Source organism: Tinamus guttatus, unplaced genomic scaffold (genome assembly GCF_059628265.1).
Source record: "Tinamus guttatus ecotype Peru unplaced genomic scaffold, ASM5962826v1 Tinamus_guttatus_pri_ptg000434l, whole genome shotgun sequence".
Lineage (NCBI taxonomy): Eukaryota > Metazoa > Chordata > Aves > Tinamiformes > Tinamidae > Tinamus > Tinamus guttatus.
This window is the reverse complement of record NW_028288968.1, coordinates 83,595-104,396: the sequence shown is the minus strand read 5'-3', so window position 1 is coordinate 104,396 and position 20,802 is coordinate 83,595. Positions and strand designations below refer to the sequence as shown.

Here is a 20,802-nt window from a genome sequence, read left to right as displayed (position 1 = left end):
CCAAAGCAGAGACATTGGTACCCAGGGTAGTGCAGAGCCCAGCCCAGAGTTAGCAGGTTCAGGACTAGCTGTCCTGTAGATAGTAACACATCTCCTCTGGCTGCTGAGGAAACAACAGAGGAGGGAACAGGGAACAATCAGTGTGTGTGAACACCCCTGTGTTCCAATCATCTCAATCCCTTCTACAAGTAGCTGTAGCTATGAGGTGTTTTTTATTATTATTTTTTTATTTATTTTATTATTATTTTTTTTAACATAGACCTCTAAACTTGTACCTGATTTCAGAGGTCTGCAACCTGTGGGAGATTCAGCTCTGAGAGGACTTTTGTGATGTGATGAATGTGTTTGCAGCCAGACAAGAATCTTTCGGAGAGAGAGGAAAACCTATGCTCGCTGTTGTCATTCCTATTCAAGCACTGGGGCATATCCCAGAGGGAAGACAAAGCCCCATCACAGACTTACCATGGGCCCCACCTCTCTCTCCATTCTCAGTAAGGAAAATCAGCCCCAGGTGAGCATTTTGTCCCACCTTTCCTTATTTTCTAAATGAGGATGAGCCAAGATGGCCCAGAGCATTCCATCAGCTATAAAGGAGTCTGAAAAGGTAACTGAGACATGGAGACCTACTAAGTAATATGCCTCCCATTCCTTGTACTGTTTCTGTCTCTGAATTGCACGACCTACCTTTTGGACATGCTTCTTCCACAGCCCAAACTGGACTTCCATTAAGAATTTTGTTTCCAGGGCATGCCAAACACAGCTTGCTTGTGGCCCATGGTCAAGTGCACAACAAGAGAATTAGCCACACAAATGTGAAAAGACAGACAGCAAAGCGGGCCCTGAAGTAGCCAAACTGAAATCCAGTTGCAAATTCTTCCTTGCTCAAAAGCAAATTCTTATACTTTACACTCTCCCCCATCACTGACCAACAAACCTTTCTTTACATGTGTCCTCTGTCTCAGTCACAGAAGCTTGCTGATCTCCCTAGGCCTTACACCTACCTCAGGAGCAATATAGTCAGGAGTCCCACAAAAAGTGCTCGTCTTTGCATCTCCAAACATGTTCTCCTTACACATCCCAAAGTCGGCAATTTTGATGTGCCCTTCGTTGTCCAAGAGCACGTTATCTAGCTTCAAGTCTCTGTGGAGGAAGAAGAGGACAGAGAAAACATCCTCCTTTTCAGATATTATAGAGACACACAGGTTAGTTTAGCACAATCCATAACTAACAGTCCTTAATTAGCTGTCTGCATTTGCACAGTGTCTGTGTGTTTTAGTTATAGAGAGAGGCTGAGGACTAAAGCAGAAGCTGCTATTTGTTGGACTTCAATATGTCTCTTCCCCATACCTTCTGCCTCAGCACAATCTTGTTTGTTGGAGAAGACTTTGCCCAAAATATCTGCTAAAAGCAGTGTCCTCGGAGGGCGCAGAACAGTGAAGCTAAAAGGTGTCCTGTTCAGGATGACCTTTCTGCTCTAATGAAATCTGGAGCAAAAAAGGGACTTGTGTGTCTTGCAGAAGGTCAGACCAACCCAGGACATTCACCCCCCTTTCACTTCTGGACTGTGCTCTCTGAACCCTGGGGATTTACAAAGTCCTTCACATGTATCTGTCAAGTTGTTTTCAGAGGTTTCATGTTCTGAGAGCTGCTGAGGAAAGCAAAGAGTCTACAGAAAGAGACAAAAAGAAATGTGTACAGGAGGAAATAAAAGGCAGCTCACGAATCACAGCCACTGACAGAGTACAAAGAATTCCTCATGTGGCAGCAATCTCTGAAAGAAAAGTAAAGCAATACAGAGAAAAAGAGGTGGAAAAAAAGGGAGGCTGGCATGGTTTCCATGCTATATGGTTTATATCTTAATTAAACATATTTATTTTCACTGAAAGAATGACCCAGAGAGATGTTCATATCAATTATGTCCCACCTCACATGAGATGTGGGAAGAGTTTGGGTACCTGCATGTCAGAGCACCCACGCTCCTGCACTGCCTAACCTGTGATATCAATCACTGCTTCTGTTCCCAAAGCACCTTGACATAACATTTTCTTGTGCCCACAACAGAGGAAATAGTTGTCTTTTCTACATCTCACTGATTCACAGCCAACACATATTTTCCATATGTTGGGCAAGAGTTCAAACCATTTATCTAGCTACCCTTCTGGTAAAAACTGCCTTAGATGTTCTTTCTTTTTCTTTTTTTTTTTTTTTCCAGAAGTGGACTTGACCATCTGACTCCCCCACAGAAGATGCTTTCTCATGCATGATGCTCCTGAGATGATCATCTACAATTTCAGGAAAGAGGGCTGGGTAACCTCCCACTATCCAAAGCTTCCTAGCTCAGTTTGGCTAGGTGCTGATCAGAGAGTGAGACCTTGTGATGTTCACACACTAAACTGCTCTTATGGGGCAATTGTTCCTTGCTGCTAGGTTACAGCTGAAGAAAAGGTGAGTCATTGATCAAACAGAGCAGTAAACAGAAGAACATAGAGATGACCACACTGTTTGCTTTCCAAGTGGCAGGTACTTATGTTGCCACACTTTCCAGATGGAATAACTTATTCCAGTCACACCATGAAGATCAATCTCTGTCTGCCAGTACTGCTTTTATTCTTTTGGAATATTGAAGAAAAACAAATCATATACAGTTCATTTCATTGTTTTGATGAGTCTCAAACTCCTGGGCTCCAGGGGTTGCACCAGTTTCTGCCAAAACTTGGGGTTATTCATTAAAATTTAAGCCAACATTCCTGAACATGGGTGCATGAAGCATAACAGCTGGACTCATGACTACTGCCATATCACATGGATTACAAGGAATGTATACATTATACAATAAAAATGAATACAAGGAAAATAATTTCTGCTCACTTTCCTAAGTGTAAATTAGCTGTGGGTGAATTCTCAAGTGATATTTTGATCACTGTCTCCAGTGAAGAAAAGGGAAAAGGAGTAGGACTGGTCAATTCTTTTCTATTGAAGTTTGATATAGAAATCCAAGCCACACTGATTCTTGGGATTCCTGGGAGCTATTCCTTCATATCACCATGTTATCCAGTGGCCAACTTCCCCATTTTAGCCCACATGTCCCAGCAAAAGCTATGGCTCCAGATTCCCAGCATCTCTCTCCTCTTATGAGGAAAGGGTCATATTGATGGGACACATATTCTGACACAGACCACTGCATGGCAGAACCTTGAAACTGAATCTGAACTCCTACACACTGCTGATGTAGCAGTTTCAAATAATAATGTCGGTTACAACCAAAAAGTGATGATAGCAGTCCTATCAAGAATTCAAAATATCCTACATACATTTTTAAATGACTTTTCTAAGAACTCTGAGTAAAAACAACAGATGTGGTTAAGTGATTTGGGCTCTTCCAAAAATGTTTCCCTTTAGTCATCCAGTACAATGATTAGAGCCAAAGACTCACTGAGACCCTAGAGATCATCTTAGCTTAATGCTATTGATATTGATCTCATGTTTATGCAATCAGCATCATTGGTCAATAAAGACTATGAACTGCTCCCACATGAGTACTAATAACGAATAATAAAGAGAGTTCATATAAATCAAAGCTTGCGTTTTAACATGAGAGTAGATTGTAAACAAGCAATTCACTTCCAGCATTTGTTCTAATGTTCATCCTACGTGACAAACATTGAAATAAACTGATTTCACTTTCAGCAAACATTGCTGCTTTACTGAGCCTCTGACAATCTATTTGCTCCCTTATTTTACAAAAGGTTGCAATGTACTAACTAACTTTCCCACGAAGAAGAGACGGACTAGAGCACAGAAACTCAGTTACTGCCTTTATGCATGGGAAAACAGACCACGATCTCATATGTGCAGCCTCTGCTGCTCCCGTCTTGTCTCTCTTCTTTTATACAGGTCTGAAACACAATCATTGTGCATTAGATTAAAGCATCCGTGCATCGAAGCTCTTAGGGAAGTCAAGTGGAAGTTTTGGATGGGTAATTTTACAGGAGGGCATTTTTCCTCTGCAGGGTTTGATGGACTGAGTCCTTTTGGAAAACGTACATGCCCAGAACTCTGGGACAGGAATCCTCTGCTCTAGCTGAGTTGCCTCCAGCATCTAACTGAGGCCCTGCTGGCTCCATTTAGCTGGCAGCACTTCTCAGACACAAGTTGATTAATCATAAAACAGCTCTAATGAACCATCACCTAAAAAGTCAATTTCTTTCTGCTTTCTACAAAGAGAGCTTGGACCTCAGATTCCTGATGTTAGGAGAGATGAATTCCAATCCATGGGTTAACTAGAATCCCCAAACCTTCCTATGGATCAACACATGATCTGCCCCCAGATTAATATATATCACTTGTCACCACTGTTACAGAGTACCTAGCATAGCAGACAAACAATTTCTCATGACTAGGTTGACCTAATATACCTTAATGCATGAGAAGCTTAAATCGAGTGCCTATGCTGGCTGTTATGTGAATGACTCAGTGTTAATGTAGCAGCATCAGAGAGGTGCTTTAATGTCAACACAAACAGGACTGAATTCTCAAGAAGGGCTTGAAGTTGCCTTTTTTTTTTTTTTTTCTCCACGCTCTCTCTTCAAAATAAAACAGGCAGACGTTACAAAAACAAAATCTGCTTGGAACCACAATACCACTAAGCACCCCCAAAGAGTAATCGGTCAGGTACAATCAATACTTGCAGGGAAAGCAGAAAAGGTTCAGCATATTAGACATTGAAGAGTAAACCTACCTGTATATTATTCCTTTGGAATGGAGGAACTGCAGACCACATATGATTTCAGCAGCATAAAACCTGAGTTAATAAAGCACGAGTTAGAACAGATGCTTCCAAACATGCGTTTTCAGCTAGAACTCAAAATACAGAAACCAGCAGCCCTCCTGAGGAGTCTAAGGAGCTGGGACAACATTTGACAAAGTTGGTGATGGATTCAGAAGCCCAGATCCCATCAAAGCTTTTGAAGGCTTACAGTAACTGGTTTTTACTGCTCCATCAGGTAGCTAATGCGTGATGTGAGATTTTTGAAAGCACGCAGTGCACCTAGCAGCCTAACTCCCACTGAAACAACTCTGGAAAATGGTTGGGACTCATGAGCCTACTCATCTTCAGGGCTTTGAAAACTGCAGTACGCAACTAGCTGTGTTTTAGATATGTAGCTGTCTCTGAGGATATGTCTGTAAGTGCCCAAAGATGTCTCCAGATCAGCTCTGAAGCAAAATACCACACCTTCTAATTCCAACTGTCTACGTTAGAAGACATTGCCCATGTAGCATGGAAGACAAAATCGTGGTGTCTGTGCCTCTTGCTAAGTCACATATTTGGTGTGCAAACTAATGATTTACAGTGATACACCAGACTGTAAGCTGCAAGTTGCAGTTAATGCCTCACATCAAAAAGCAGTGGTGATTTGTCCCATGCACTAGCCACTGCATGAACCACAGAACGGTCCTGGCTATGGACAGACAAGTGGACAATTAGGACTGGAGACCTCCCTGGCTTGTCAGACAGCTCTCCTTGGTGCCTGTATTTATGACTTTCTTTTGCAGTCTTACCCAAGATGTGAATGAGCTGCTAGATGCTTGGTGGTCTTTCTGTAGATTTTTTTTGAACTTCAGATCTTTGTTTTCATCACATTTCTGCTTGAGAACATTCTTCTTTTGCAGAGAATCAGCACAGGGCTGAAGCACCATGAAACAATGAATGTGCTCTGTGCAAAAGCTAAGGTAACCACAGGATCATATCCCCCCTAGCACTGCAAAGTCTGATCCCCTAGACTTCAATGCATTGGCTTGGGGGCTTAATTCTAAACATGAAAATACTTTAAAAAAATCTTCACATTAAACACTGATTTAAATGAAGGGGCTTAGTTTTAATTATTAAATAAAATTAATTTCTACAGTAGTTTAAATATTGACTTTCAAAATACCTTTTGCTCGCAGAAAGATTTTTAAATTTTTAAAATTTATTCTAATTCCCTATTTATTTTAATCACAGCTAAACAAATTTTTAATCCTCTGTTGGTGTATTAATTTTTATTTAAATTTGCCTCTTGCACTTCTGATAGGTTTTATCACTTATTTCTTTTTCCTTTTTTTTCAAAGCTCAAAGGGAAAACATTTTTTTTTCTTTTCTACCAAACAATAGCTTTGCCTTTGGTCTTTGGGCTGGCGATCTCAGTTTGAGCAGCTTAGCTAGAAACTACTCATGGAGTTATAAAGCAAAAGCTGTGTGGTTTTAGAGATGGCTGAGAACACAACTGTGTGCAAAGAAATGAAGGTTAACCCCACAGGACAGTTGCAGAAGGGGAAAAATAACAAAGAGCTCCAGTTCCCCCAGCTTCCCTTTTTGCTTCTACCGCATTGGACTTACAAGTGAAACAGCAATAATATCATCTTACGTTGCTCTGGGAAGGTCGAACTTATGACAGCTCTGGATATGGAACATGAGGTCTCCTCCATTGAGGTATTCCATTACGAAAAAGAGGTTTTCCTAGAAAAGGAGACAAGATGACAACTATGAATGGGGAAGGAGGAGAAAAAGTGAATCAGTCAGAAACAGGAAGGAAAAGATTGCAAGTAGGGTTTTGGAAAGAATGCATTTTCTCTCCCTGATTTCTATTTTTGCTCTTTGTTCTCTAACCTCATACTCACACTTATTACTTTGATTTGTGCAATGAGTGTTAGTTAACTTTATGAATCCACAAGCTAGTGCCATTGTTCTTTGTTTTTTATCATCAAAACTCAAGAGGCACTTGAAGGGGATCAGGGACCCTACAGTGCCTTTGCACAGAAGCACAGATACTTCCGAGCTTCCGAGATGGAAGAAACATAAGTGAATCCAAGTTTTTCTGGATCACAGTCCAGTATATTATCCACCCAGTGGATGGATGTCAGGCAAGTGGTACTTCCATTCCTAAACATCTTTATAGGTCTCACCTTTTGGGACTTATTCGTTAGATGCAATAAACTATTTCAGCACATGCTTGATTTGAAGGCTGTGAGCTGCTGTGTTAAAGGAGGCAGAACTTAACTTGCTAGTGGGAAGATTCATGAACTACTCGTGTTTCTGGATATCCATTTGGCAGTTCATGTAGGAAAAGATTGAAAAAAGCTATGGTCATTGTTCCCAACTGCACACAACCATTAGTTGTTCTACCAGGGGCATAGAAAAGTCTCCTGTTGGTACATAAGAATGGTGGAGGGATCTCTCTGCACTGAATTCAATTCCAGTCCTTGATGTACATTACATCGATCCCCTTGATGCTTTGACAGAGTAACTTCACCACCAGACCCATGCTAAATCTGAAGATCTTCAGGGTATCCTCAGGTTTAGGAATATACTTTCCCTTTGTTGGCTGTTTCTCATCACTATTTTGCTAGAAGACTTCTTTTTGCTTAAGTTTTTAATGGTCGAAGGAAAAATTTTATCCAGAAGATCTAACACAAGCATCTCTGGCAGCAGTCCAAGAGCTGGCTATTAAAAATAAAGTGCTTATTCTTTTCAAATAACAGATGTCTGCTCTAATTTGCACAATTTCTTTAGACAGATCCTTTTAATTACTGTACTGTTGCTAAATGGAAGTCTGGCTGGAAACCACACCTGTCATCTGACTAGCACAGGGCCAGATACGGCATCCCAAGTGAAGAATACAAATTTTGCCAATAAACCAACTGGGTATGATTTTTCAGTTTGAAAGTCTTGCATTTATGCACATGAATCAGTTTAAGTAAGCAGGAAGGCCAAATGGACTTGAGCGATTTAAGATACACATGCACAGATATTGGAAGAAATATGAATTCAAGGCACACTTTAGGAAAGCACTTGAACAGATGCTTGTTATTAAAACACAGTGGGAGATGACAAGGTTTAGGTAACAACAGCCCATGAGAAACTACTGGACACACGAGATGATAGTGCTGAACAGGGCAAATAACAGTGAGAGAAGATGAAAAAAAAAACTACGGAAGATGTTTTGAGGGACAGATTGCTTCTCAGATGGCTAAGGTGGAGTTATGTGAGGGATAGGCAAGGTTCACAGACAGATGAGGGGACTATTGGGGACCTTTTGGGAAGTGCAACAATGAGAAGCGATAGCACCTGGTAAACATATTGGTAAATGCCATGCAAGGCCAAGATGATCTAGGTAACAGTATCAGAAATAACAAAATTGTGTTCAGATGTAGCAGAACAGGGCCAATGGGTTGTTTTATTTGGAAGAGAAAAGGGTGGAGAAAGGGAGGGGTCAAGGGGTCTATAAGCATAAACCCAGCTTATTCATCAGAAGATGTAATCACACTCAGCTTGCTCATGATTTTGAGTAGCGGCCTAATGTACCCACATAACTGATTAGAGGGCTCTGATAACATCTCTCTGACACCTGGGGAAAGAAAAAGCTGAAATCTCTCAGACACTTTGGCATCCAAAGAACGGATATAAGAGCTCTGAACTCTTCGAAGACTCAGAAGAGTCTCTGAGCTACTTAAACATATGAAGTGGATGACCACAAAGTTGACTCAGGCATGATTTCTATTGAAGTTCTTGGTCTATCAGCTGCTACCGTGTGGTATATAAATTCTGTCGAAAATAAAAGAGAGCATCACTCTGAGTTTCTGCTATGAAATTGGAAGCTCCCCTTGGTTTTTATAAAGATCAGTTGTCTAGGATTGTCCAAGGACATAATTCTGCTGAGGCCAACTCTAAGGGTAAATAAGAGTAGCAAGATGTAATCAAGCAGTAGAACTGCAACTAATTATTGGAGACAACTTCCTAAGCCCAATATCTGTGGTACTACGGAACATCTTCAAAAGGGAAACAGCAAAACTCATGCTTGGAACCACCAAAAATTCAACAGAGTACTAGAAGTTAAAGGGTTAGAATGGCGTGGAGGACATGTTCTTAGACAGGCTCTGACTGATACTTCCTTTTGCCCTGGGAAATTTATCTGATGTCTCTTTCTCAAGTGTCTGATACTGCAAAACTCTGAAGTCTGTCAGCTTCAAGACCAGACAGGAGTGGGTAGAGTAGGTATTTCTCAAGAAGCAGCGGTAGGGATGGTAACATCTACATATATGGCATAATAACAACGGCATGCTCTTAATTCTGGTGGCCACAGGTCAGAAGTACTAAGCAAACAAACACAAACATCTCAGTGATGGTATCTACACAGCTCTGAAAGAGGCTTTGGAAGAGTCTCCCACCTTCCTCTTACACATCTGTCTTGTAAACCATGGTCAGTTTGCAGATCTCTTGCTGTTAGAATATCCATGGATAGCAAACTTCCAAGTCAAACTTCTGGTCATGGTTTCAGACTTGAATGGCATAAGCATACCTGGTCTTAGGACAGAGTTTGGGACCATACTTTATAACCATAGAGTTCAAGGAGGACTGGAAATGTAGTTCCTACTCTCTGCCTTGGGAACTGCTCCAGGAGAGTTGACTCTGTCTCAGGAACATCAGTGCTGGATACCATCCTTTTTGCAGCACAGAGAATAGGATTAGCCCTGATATGGGAGGACTAAGAGCTGTTTCTGCAGCAGACAAAATGCTGCTGTGCAACACACACACACAAGTGCATCCCACATGCAAAATAACATGGTGGCCTCCTTGGCTCAGTCTCAGCAGGTGTTCACAGAATCACAGAATGGTTAAGGTGGGAAGTGACCTCTAGAGATCATCTAGTTCAACCCCCCTGCTCAAGCACCTACAGCATGTGGCACAGGGTGGTGTCTAGGTGGGTTTGGAAGATCTCCAGACAAGGAGACTCCACAGCCTCTCCGGGCAGCCTGTTCCAGGGCTCTGTCATCCTCACACAAAAGAAGTTCTTCCTCATGTGAAGATTAAACTTCCTATGTTTCAACTTGCAACCGTTACCCCTTGTCCTGTCACCAGCCACCATGGAGAAGAGTCTTGCCCCATCCTCCCTACATTCACATGTTAATCAAATCTCCTCTCAGTCTTCTCTTCTCTAGACTAAAGAGGCCCATCTTGCTTAGTCTTTCATCATATGATAGATGCTCCAGTCCCTTAATCATCTTTGTCGCTCTATGCTGGAGCCTCTCTAGAAGCTCAGTGTCTTTCTTGCACTGGGGAGCCCAGAACTGCACCCAATATTCCAGGTGTGACCTCATCAGAGGTGAGTAGAGGAGGAGGATCACCTCCCTCGATCTGCTGGCAACACTCCTCCTGATGCAGGCCAGGACCCCATTGGCCTTCTTGGCCATGAGGGCACATTGCTGACTCATGGTTACTTTGTTGTCAACCAGGACTCCCAAATCCCTATCTGCAGAGCTGCTTTCCAGCAGGGCAACCCCTAATCTGTACTGGTTCCTAGGGTTATTCCTCCCCAGGTGCAGGGCCCTGCACTTGTCCTTGTTGAACCTCATGAGGTTCCTCTCTGCCCAACTCTCCGCTCAACTCTCCATCCTGTCTTTGCCTCTCTGAACAGCCCTCTGGAGTGTCAGCCACTCCACTCAAGTTTTGTATCATCTTGTTGACAACTGTCTTGTTGACAGACTTCATTTTGTCAAGAACTCAGTTTCTTGCCCCATAAATCCCTCAGTGTCCAAGCTGTTACTCTGCTGAACAATGTGCTCTCTCTGCCTCTCCAGGACATGGCAGAAAAGGAGTTAAACCAACCTGCTTCTGTTCTGCCTGCGACTGCTGTGAGAATGAATAGTCACCATCAGGGATGCTTTTGACTTTATAAACAATGAGTATAAAGCAAGCAGCATTTAAATTGGTCTTTTGAAGGTACATCCTATAACAGGCTCTTAAAATCCTCAAAGCAGCTGGAAGCCCTCCAGAGTACTTTTCTGTGGAGATTTTAAGGTTTTGTTTTCTATGCATGTGAAAGCATTTGCCTACATACAAATACACAATTTAACATAATTTAATGGAGAGCAAAATTCTCCTTCGCAGGGCTTCTGAGACACGAATATTGGAACAATTAATGCTGCAGGACTGTGCAGCATTACCCTGACGAGAGCAGCTATCCTAGCAAATGATTCAATTTGAAGAAAGCTCCTGAGTCCAGACAAAGTGACCGTGCTCCACTGCAATTCCATTGAGTTTAGTTGGTGCTGGTCAAGAGAATGGCTTGGCATTATGCAGTTCCCACAGTTGATTCCTGTCTCACTCTTTCCTACAGTTAAGCCCAGCTCTTGTGGTGCTGCAATGCAGAAAACTGGGTCCCGCATTCCAAGTCTGAGTCTCTGGAGTTCAACAATTGCGTCCAAACTGACTCTTGGTAACAACCCCTGGCCCATGCTACCTCTGAAAGACACCTGAGCAGTAAAGCGTGAGATACCACAGGCTAAAATCCTGCCAAGGAGAATGCAACAGTCTGGATGCTCATCCAGAACTTGGCCCTATTCTACTTCATAGAATAGATGGCAACCAAAGGCCTCGCTGATCTTTACAATGCCACCAGTGAATGTCCTAAAGGTTGCAATCCCATCCACCGGGAAGGGTAACAATGCATGCACCAATGCATGCACATGCATCTGCTCTCTGCAGGGACAGCTAATATAGTAGCTGCCCCACATTCCCTAGCAGGTGACCATAGAAGGTACCAACTCTATTTGCACCATCTGAGGAGTAGCAAAGCCAATTTGCTACTGAAAAAGGCAACAAAGGTGTAATTTTGCTCTTTGCTCTAAAAGACTTTTTTTTCCCCCCTTGTGTAATACCAGCCTATCTGCTAGAGATGGCAGCATTTCTCACAGCTAGCAGTCAATGTGGTCCAGCCCCTGATCTTATGATTTCTTTTTTCCTTCTAAACTTCACACTGTCAGCATCTTTCACTGCATATTAAACCACTAATTTGGTATAATTAGCTTTGTGCGCCCATCTACTTGGTGTAAAGCATATGAATAAACATATACATGTATGCATAAGTGTATGTGTGTGTGTGTGTATCAATATATATCAAAATGCTCGCATGTCTAGAATCACTTTTAATTGAATTCTGGTCTCCTAGGACCTTTATTCGCAGGCCAGAGCAGGCAAGGTATATTTGCACCATAGTTGCTGTGCTAAAGCTGGGCCCTGTAGGCTGAGTTACTATTACCCCTGTTCTGGAAGACAAAGCAGGTTTCCCTGTTAGTTTTGGGGGGAATCTTGGCAAGAGACTAATATTCTTAAAGGTGGAGGAAAAATCTCTGAATATTATGGGAAAAAGAATTCCCAAGCCAGAAACTAAATAAAAAGCAGACAATTTCATGAAACCCAAATAAATTGTCAACTAAACTGAAAAATGGGGAAACATCCCCAATGGGGTAAAAGTAATGTTTTTGCTTTGAAAAGTCAATCTTTCTGGGGAGATTAGCTAAACTGCAGCCTTTTAGCAATGCCAGTCTAAGCTGAATACATTTGGGACTAATTTTCCTCACAGCTGGGCAATGGGTAAGCAATGGAAATATGTGTATTTAATGTGTGCATTTAATATGCCTTCTAAGTCAATTGTCACATTAAATCCCCTTGTTCTCTGGCAGAACCTTGCTGAAATCCCAAAGCTCTGCTGAGATGCTGCTACTTCTATGGAATACGGGCCAGCCCTGAAAGAGAACTTGCCAGTTTTCCTGCCTACTGCTTGCAAGAAGAAGCCAAGAGCCCCAAAGACTCCCATTGCCCTAAGCTTTCCTTTCCTCCCCTGGCTTTTCTCTCAGAAAAACTCACTTGGCCTGAAAGTTCTGAGTCAGAGGGCTGCAAGATGACCTATCTTCAACAAGAGACCAGCAGACTGGAGCTCTAGAAACCTGGAAGCTTCAAGGTCTTATCAGCTCCTGCATAGTTGAATGCCAAGGTCTGGGACAGTTTGTGCAAGGGAAACAACATCACTTTGCATTTCCCTGCACTTTCTGCTTTAGCATCCCTGCTTGCTGAACACCAAAAACAGAGCACTGGCTTGAAGGATATTTGGGCTGACTCAAAGGACACCTTAGATTGTGGGTAACATTGCAGTGTTTCATTAAGTCAGTTCAACATTTTGCCATGTTTCAGTGGTTCAAGGCAGCTTCAGGTCAAGGTTTGCAATTGCTGCTCCTTGCAGGAGGACCTGCAATAAAGCTTAAGTCAAAGGACTTGATAAAGGTAAAATAATACAGCCCTGTTCCTCTAATGGCAAGCTAGAGATGTGAGAAAATTGAAATTGGTCCTGGAAAATTTTGCAGGAATTGCAATTTCCCCCTGAGGAGATAATTTGATGAGAAACCTCCTGAAAATACTCATGGAAAACACTTCAGAGGATTAGGGTCTAAGTATTTTTAAATTAAGACCATGGTCCAATTTTCAATTCTTTTCTGCCTTCTGCCAATGTAAGAGATTTTAGAGTCAATGTAAAACATATTAAAATAACAGAGCATAGAAAAACAGCTCACTGCCATCACTTTGAAAAGATATGATATGCTAGTATAGCAGAAACGAAATGTTTCTATAATCCTAGCTTTTAAATTACAATAAAGATTACTTCTGTTCCAGGTTAAGACAGTCCTCTATGTTGTCATTTTGTGCTAAAAAACAGAAAGCTTAAGGACTTAATTTGCATTCATGTAAAGGGTGTGAATAAGAACCTGCAATGAGGTAAGCAAACAAACAAAAGTGATTTTCAGAAAGAGAAAGCCTACTTTTATCACAGAAGATCAGGGAAATGAAAAGAGAAAAATAAAACATAGGCAAGCAAAAGCTAGTAACTCTGGGCATTACTAGCATTAGGATTTCACAGAATTATAAACATTTTTCCTTCTTTTTAATGTAACAGTGACCCTTTAAATCTAATAAAACAGAAACTGTTTTTCTTTTTTTTGTGTGGTTATTTTTAAGATTCACATCATCTGCTTGTGTCAGTTGAATATCCGGATGCAAAGATCACTGCAGCAAAATAAAACAGTCAACTTCAAAAACTGATCTGGAAAAAAGAACGTACAGATTTGGAAAAGAAACTCTATGCATTCAAATTTATTCTAATGCAGCAAAACATGACAAGTGTTCCGAGTTTCTAAAGTACCGATCACTCAGCCTCTGCTGAAGAAAAGGGAGCAGTAGGTGCCAGGCACCTACAGAAACCTGCCTGAGGGCTGCCAAGCTTTATATATTTGAGCATTTGCTGATTATCTGGGCTGAGGCCAGGGAAAAACTCAACCCAGAGCTCACAGTACGGTCAGCAGATTATATGACTTTTCTCTCTGGAGATCTAGGGAACTGCTCAGGCTGTTGTTTGATGTAGGAATGTTCCCATTTCTGCTGTCCTTTGCAGAGGCATTCAGCAAGGCCAGAAAGGCATTGGCACTTATTTCTGAAAGCAGTTGTTCAATAAAACAAACAAACAAGCAAACAAAACAAAATAAAATAAAACAAACAAAAATAAAAATAAAGAAAAAATACTCAGCTCACACACCTCTCCAGTGTTAAAGGTCAGAGAAGGACTGGCTTCTAAAATGGTTACTCCAAAAGACATTATAATTGAGCCACGCTCTGCACTGAGCAGCGAAAGATCCTCCATGGCTTGTCAAAGCCCTCCTGCTCTACCTGACTTTTACACATTGAATCATGGCCTTGCAAAGGTCAGAGGAGAAAATCATAAGCCAGAAATCAATCACTACTCAGAGCATCTTTGGCTTGGATAGACCCTTTCCAATTTCTGCATTTGTGAACTGGAGGGCACAAGTGAGTGACTGAATAACTTTAATGTGACGATATTGATTTGGAAGGAGATGGATGGAGATTTTATCCTTATAACAAGAGAAGGAGAAGGAGCAAGAAATGATCCCTTGGGCGTTTTAGTCTGAGTCCCCTGAATTTTTCAGGCGCTCACTCCTGTTCCTCCTGGCAGGGTTTCCTTGCCTCAGCTGCAGCTACAAGTACAGTCTTGCCAAAGCAGTCAGTAAATCACCTTGGGCTCACAGTAGGACTCTTTGGTCTGTCACCTTTTCTGCTGTGGTCTCCAGAGGGAAGTGGACACTTGCGTGCATGCACAGCCCAAAACCAGAGCTGCACATTGCTCCTGCTACATCTGTGCTGCCTGGCAAAGGCCCAAACTCCACTTCCAGCTTCCAGACCAAAGCTGGACCAGGGGGGACCACAGCATCTTGCTGCATGCAACTGCCGGAACCAGCCAACCTCCTCTTGGGCATCAGGAATTATACACAACACAGTCATCAATCCTTGGAGCATTAGTCTCCATATATTTTGTCTTTTTAATTAAAGTCTTGATTTTCTTTACTTCTGCAGTCAGGTCATTTATATCTTAAAGTAAAATCTAGCTTAAAAAAAAAAAAGAATTAATTCCTTTCCTCTAGAAAAGGATCTGTTCCCAGGATGTGCTGTCCTACTCACTGACAGTCCCAAAGGGGTTAAACACTAATGCCTGGGCTCAGTGTCACACTGCCTACAGTAGTTCCCAGACATTCCTTGGCATAAATTTAATCCCCTGTCTTTAAACAGGTGTCCGGTCTCACAGAGCAGAGCGGGAAACAGCAGAGGCTATATTTGTTTCTCATGACCCTGCAGAAGATACAAGCTCTCTTGCTGAGCAGGTGCTAACCTCATGCTAGGCAGTGTTCTCTGTCATTAAATCCTGGAACGGAGCAGGGACAGGAGCCTCCTCAGTGCAGCCCTGAGCAAGCAGCAATGTGAGGAGGGATGCTGATATAAATTTGGGCTCTGAGATGGAACAGAGGGACAGACAAGACAGTCTCTCCAAGTTCCTCCATCTTTATTTATTTATTAAGTTATATTTATGCCTGCACATTTGTGCTGGTGTTAAGAGTGGCTGTAGACAAGTATCCAAAAAAAGAATTGGCCCACGGCTATTAGGGCCAGAGAGATTTAAACATTACTTAAACACTACTTGAGTTTTGGAGACTTAAGAGATTTCGGGTGAAGATGCTTTGCACTGCTCCTCTGAACTGCAGCCCTCATGGTCAAAGGCCTGAGATGAATGATGAAGGGTCTGATGCAATCCAACAGCTAAGCTGGGGGAAAAGGAAAGTCCCTGAGGGAACAGCATGTCTGTTCTCTGTAAGAAGACACTGAGCAGATTTCTTGAGCTCATGGTGATCCAGGCTTGTTCCTGCAGTACAGCATTCAGAGGTTTGCATGACACTGGTATGGGTAGACCTGCACCCTGGCTGTGAATGTGGCCTTTGCACATGCTTGGCCTGGGGCATCAGGCTTCTGATTTGAACAGTGGCTCTCTGCACAGCTGCCTTATTCACTCTTGGGTAGCATTCCTATCAGATTGCCCCTCCAAATGAATGTGGGGAGGAAAGATGAAATTCCTGGGGCTACCTGGATACCCCTTCCCTTAACATGACTTTTCCTCGAAGATGGTCTCTCATATTTAGCAGATGTAAGCACAATCCCAGCATATTGGCCCATGTAGGGAGCTAATGGTGCCTCATCTTACCTTGGTCTGGAAGGTGCAGAAGACATGTGTCAGGAATGGGTGCTCCCAAGCTAAGGAGAGGACTCTCTTCTCCACCATCGTGCATTCAACGTCATCATCCATCAGCACCACGTCCTTCTTCAAGGCTTTCAGGGCGAAGTACTGGTCGGTGTTCTTCAGCTCGGCGAGGAACACCTAGGGTGGAAAGAATCCCTCAGAAAGACCAATGCTCTTCTCCCAGGCTGCATAAGCTGCCATGGTGGGACGCGAGCTGAGCAAGATCAGCTGAAACGCAGCACTGAGCAGAAAACTTTGCATGAGGGAATGGCTCTGGGGAATCCACTAGACCTTGAAGAAGCTGAAGTTAAAACCCCATCCTGCCTTTAAGTCTTTACAGCCTTCCAGTTTTTTCCCTGCACACAGAAAGGTGTTACGAGGCTAAACCCAAAAAGAGGTGAGAAGTATTGGGTGATTATGAGAGCAGGTGTCACATGCCCATATGGACAAAGCATTTCAGAGCCAGGCAGTTCTGACAACAGAAACCATGTTCATGCAAATGCTCATAAGAAACATTTCCTGTTTTCTATCTTTAAATAACAAAAAATAGATTATTTCTTTGTCAACACCATGCAAAATGCAAATACACTGCAGCAGATCCTCAGCAGGTGTAAACTGATGTCCACCAGTAATTAGACTAATCTACATTAGAGATGTGCTTTCTCCTCTCGCCTGGCAGTTAATGAAAGGCCTGAACAGGGTCCCCTGTGTTTCTTCTCTGAGACGAGCAAAATACATCTCAAGCACTAACAAGCCATGTCCTAGAGGAACTAGGACTACTACTATCTATTTTTACAGGCAGCAAAACTGAGGCATGGGGCAGCACAGTATTTTGCTTGAGGCCTTAAAGCAAAGCAGTTTTAGTGCTGAAAGTCAGTGCCAGTCCTGATCTTTAACAGCCTGTCAACACTGCTTCCTATAGACTGAATAAATATTTAAGACTCATGAAAGCAGCCTTTGGAGTTCTTTACTGAGTAAGTTCAGACACGTTGTAATCCTGACAAAAAGTTTTATTTGCCCTTTTGGCTACTGAAATAATTCACTCCATAGCACTAAACTGAAACTTAAGCTTCCCTGTGTCTCTACAGTGAAGGTCCATAAATGCTAGCATGCTACAAGAGCCTTTGGTTCCCTCATTCGCGTGTGAGCACTGCTCTCCTGGTGAAATGGGGGAATGCAACACAGGCATGACTTCTTCTGTTCCCTTGATGCAAGGCACAGGGTAGGCAGAGAGGACTCATGCAGAGAGGACTTCCTTGCAGGGCTGGACCCTAAACTTCCCTGGTTCATGCAGAGCTGGGGAGATCCCTCAGGCATGGAGATCTGAACACCTTGTTGCACCTTTATGGGGAAGTGAATCTATCTCCAAACAAACGAGAGCACCTGGAGGGAAACCTACACAGGAACCTGAGTGAGGTATTCTGCAAAAAAAAAGGCATGAACTAAAATCATCCTCTGCACATCTCCATGGTATATTGCATAAAAGTGATCCATGGTATATTGCAGAAAAGCGCAGAGGCATGGGACCTTGGAGGCCCCATGATAGCACATGGTACATAAGCAAGATACAGGATCTCCATCCTTAGACATATTCAAGACTTGACTAGGCAAGCCCCAGAGCAACTCGACCTAACTGGACCTGTTTTGAGTAGGAAGTTGGACCAGAGGACCTCTGAAGGTTCCTTCCAAGCTGTTTCTATGGTTGTACCACATCCATGTTCTTGAGTCTGGCTTAGTGCAGACTGTGGAGTATGAGGTATGCTGGGTTAGTCCTATTCGGGTATCTGAGCTCTGCTTCCCATGGAAAGTGTGAGCATTCTAAGTATTTTCAAGTGTGGAAAGCCAAGGCAGTAATACGTAAGGGAAACATTGTCCTTTCTGGCTATCAGAGCAATAATAACAAAACTTTTAAAAAAACAAACAAAAACAACACAGTGGTGATTTCTTCTGAAATGGCCTCATGCAGCTCTGCATTGGGATTAAGTAACAGTCCCCTTCCAGGGGTCATCTGCAAGACGAAGGAACAGCCAACCTTTCATCAAGATTAATGAAACCCCTGAAAACAGGTGGTTCTTGTTTCAAAAGACTCTTGCAAAATTAGCCTTATGCTCCAGCACAAATCAGAGCTGGGAAAGAACAGTCCAGCTGCTCTGGAGAGAGGAGAGGTGATCAATTTAGTATTTTTAGCTAATGCTGCCTTCCTGGCAGCTTGCTCAGTGATTCTGGCTGGTGCAGATGCCTGTGCACAGCACAGAGATCCTTCCCATCAACTTCTGGTAACTGCCCAGGCCACACGGACCTGCACAAAAGGGGAAGCAGCAGCATTAGCTGTTTTCCCCTCCAGTCATGGGTCCTTATGACACAGCAACTAACAGGTCAGAGCAAAAGACAAGGAGGATCTTTGTCTTATGTGAGGGCAAGAGTGGGCTGAAGATGGAGTGCTGCAAGAACAAGGGTTCACTAAGGGCCTAGAGATGTTATTCCAAAGTGATCTCCAGACCTCATGCTATTTAGCACCATTCAACCTGTGTTTGGATTAAGGTTGGAAAGGGAAGGCCAATGTTAAACTTTTAATGAGTCAACAACAGCAAATTGACTTTCAGCAGGTCAGTAAGTCATAAATGAGGTGTTTCTGTCCTCTAACAGGAGACATGCACAGACTTATGAAGCGCCATCCCACATCCCTGACATTTACCTTGCCAAAACTTCCCTTCCCCAGCATCTTGTGCAGGACAAAATCTTCAATGGTTAATTTTATTTGGACTTGATGCCCTTGCTGCTCCTGGGACTGTTCTCCTCCTGAATCTGGCTCTATGAGAGTCTCTCCTTTTGTTGTACCCTCCACTGGTGTCTCCCAGGAGATGCCCTGTGGTTCTGCAACACACATCAAAGCATTGAAAAGAAATCCCTGGAAATGAGAAACCCCCCAGAGCACTGACAAGTGTTTTGCTTAAAATTTAAAATGTCTTTTCACAGGAATGGATATGTGGTAACCACATCTAGTAGGTGGATTGGCTCTGCTCTCACATTGTCCTCTCTCCAGGGGAAATTTTACTCCATTGCAACTCCATCTTCTTCAGTGGCATTACTCCCACTTTAGAAACTCCATCAGATGTCATTTTATTTCATGGCAGCAAAATATGATCAAACCCCTCATTTCTGAATGCCTATGTTCTTCAGTCCTTCTTGCTGGCTGTCAGTATGATGTGGATCCATGTTTCCTAAGGCTTTTCAAGAGCCTTGGCAAAACCAGAGTGTGAAACAGACAGGGCAGTAAATGCTAATTTTTTTACGCCTCTGTCCCTCACTCGCCACCCTGAACCTCCACTCTTGGAGCGCAAAGGATGATAACACCTAGATCGGCTCCTGGGAGAATGATATGGGGATCAATTGATGATTTTCAAAGGGACTATCTGATATTTATGCCTTTGAAAGAAGTCTTTTTAAATTATCTATGTGTGTAGACGTGCAGATTGCATGAGCAAGCCAAGTCTTGCTCTAGACTAGAAAGACACACAAAAGATTCATTAGCTAACAAAATTCCCCTTGTTGCCTCCATCCAATCATTTTAAACAAAAAATCAAAATCAAAAAAAAAGCCCACAGTCCCAAACCACTAAACAAAACTACCTTTTTTTCCTGTTGTAGAAGTTGGTACTGTCTGAAGTTGCATCACTTCCTTCACAAGAACTGGGAAGCCAATTTCCAGAGGTCCGTCCCTAGAGATCTGTTCAGTGTCACGCTGACAGCGAGCCTGGATTACAGAAAACAGTGGATACGTATTGAACCAAATGTACTTATGGATGCTGCTGCCTCTTCTGTGACTATTGGCCTAGGAGTGTGACTGTCAAATGGGCAGAGATCTAGAAGTCTTTATTTATGAAAAGACCACCTCTGCATTTAATGTTCAGGGGTTTGTAACACCAGAGGAACCCACAGTTTTCATCACGGCAAAGAGTTCTATGGTGATGTCAAAGGACTTCTGTTGATTTCTCATGGGGGTGTTTATCTTAGCTCAGGGCTCACAGCTTGATGCACTTACCTGTTGAGTACTCTCAATCATTGCCAGGGCTTCAGCCATTAGTTTCTGGTTAACTCCACAGAGGTTTGCTACTTTTGTTTGGCACTTGTGATGGACATTCATGCCACATGCTGAAAGAAAGAACAGGGGCATCAGGACAGCAGAGAACAGCTATGCTGCAAAGGGTTTGATGTAAGGTCAGGATGTGCTGGTGTGAGCCTAGGATGAATGCCAACCAGGTAAACTGCATAAAACATGGACAACTTTTACGTCTCATTTTACTCAGGTTGATTTTTGATTGCTTACACATTGTTTTTCTATATCTGCTTCTGAGAAA

The 20,802-nt window shown here is 42.7% G+C and overlaps 1 protein-coding gene across 1 annotated transcript in view; it reads right to left on the bottom strand.

Moving 5' to 3' along the window:
• The window catches only part of PRKCQ (protein kinase C theta), a 37,954-nt gene that overhangs the window by 5,370 nt on the left and 11,782 nt on the right, over positions 1-20,802 (bottom strand). Inside the window, exons 9-15 of the mRNA XM_088531799.1 lie at positions 20,487-20,596; positions 20,075-20,198; positions 19,141-19,319; positions 16,410-16,583; positions 6,405-6,496; positions 4,739-4,801; positions 1,002-1,140 (exon numbers count right to left, since the gene is read on the bottom strand). Of these exons, the coding sequence (XP_088387925.1) occupies positions 1,002-1,140; positions 4,739-4,801; positions 6,405-6,496; positions 16,410-16,583; positions 19,141-19,319; positions 20,075-20,198; positions 20,487-20,596 (881 nt within the window). The remainder of the gene's footprint in view (positions 1-1,001; positions 1,141-4,738; positions 4,802-6,404; positions 6,497-16,409; positions 16,584-19,140; positions 19,320-20,074; positions 20,199-20,486; positions 20,597-20,802) is intronic.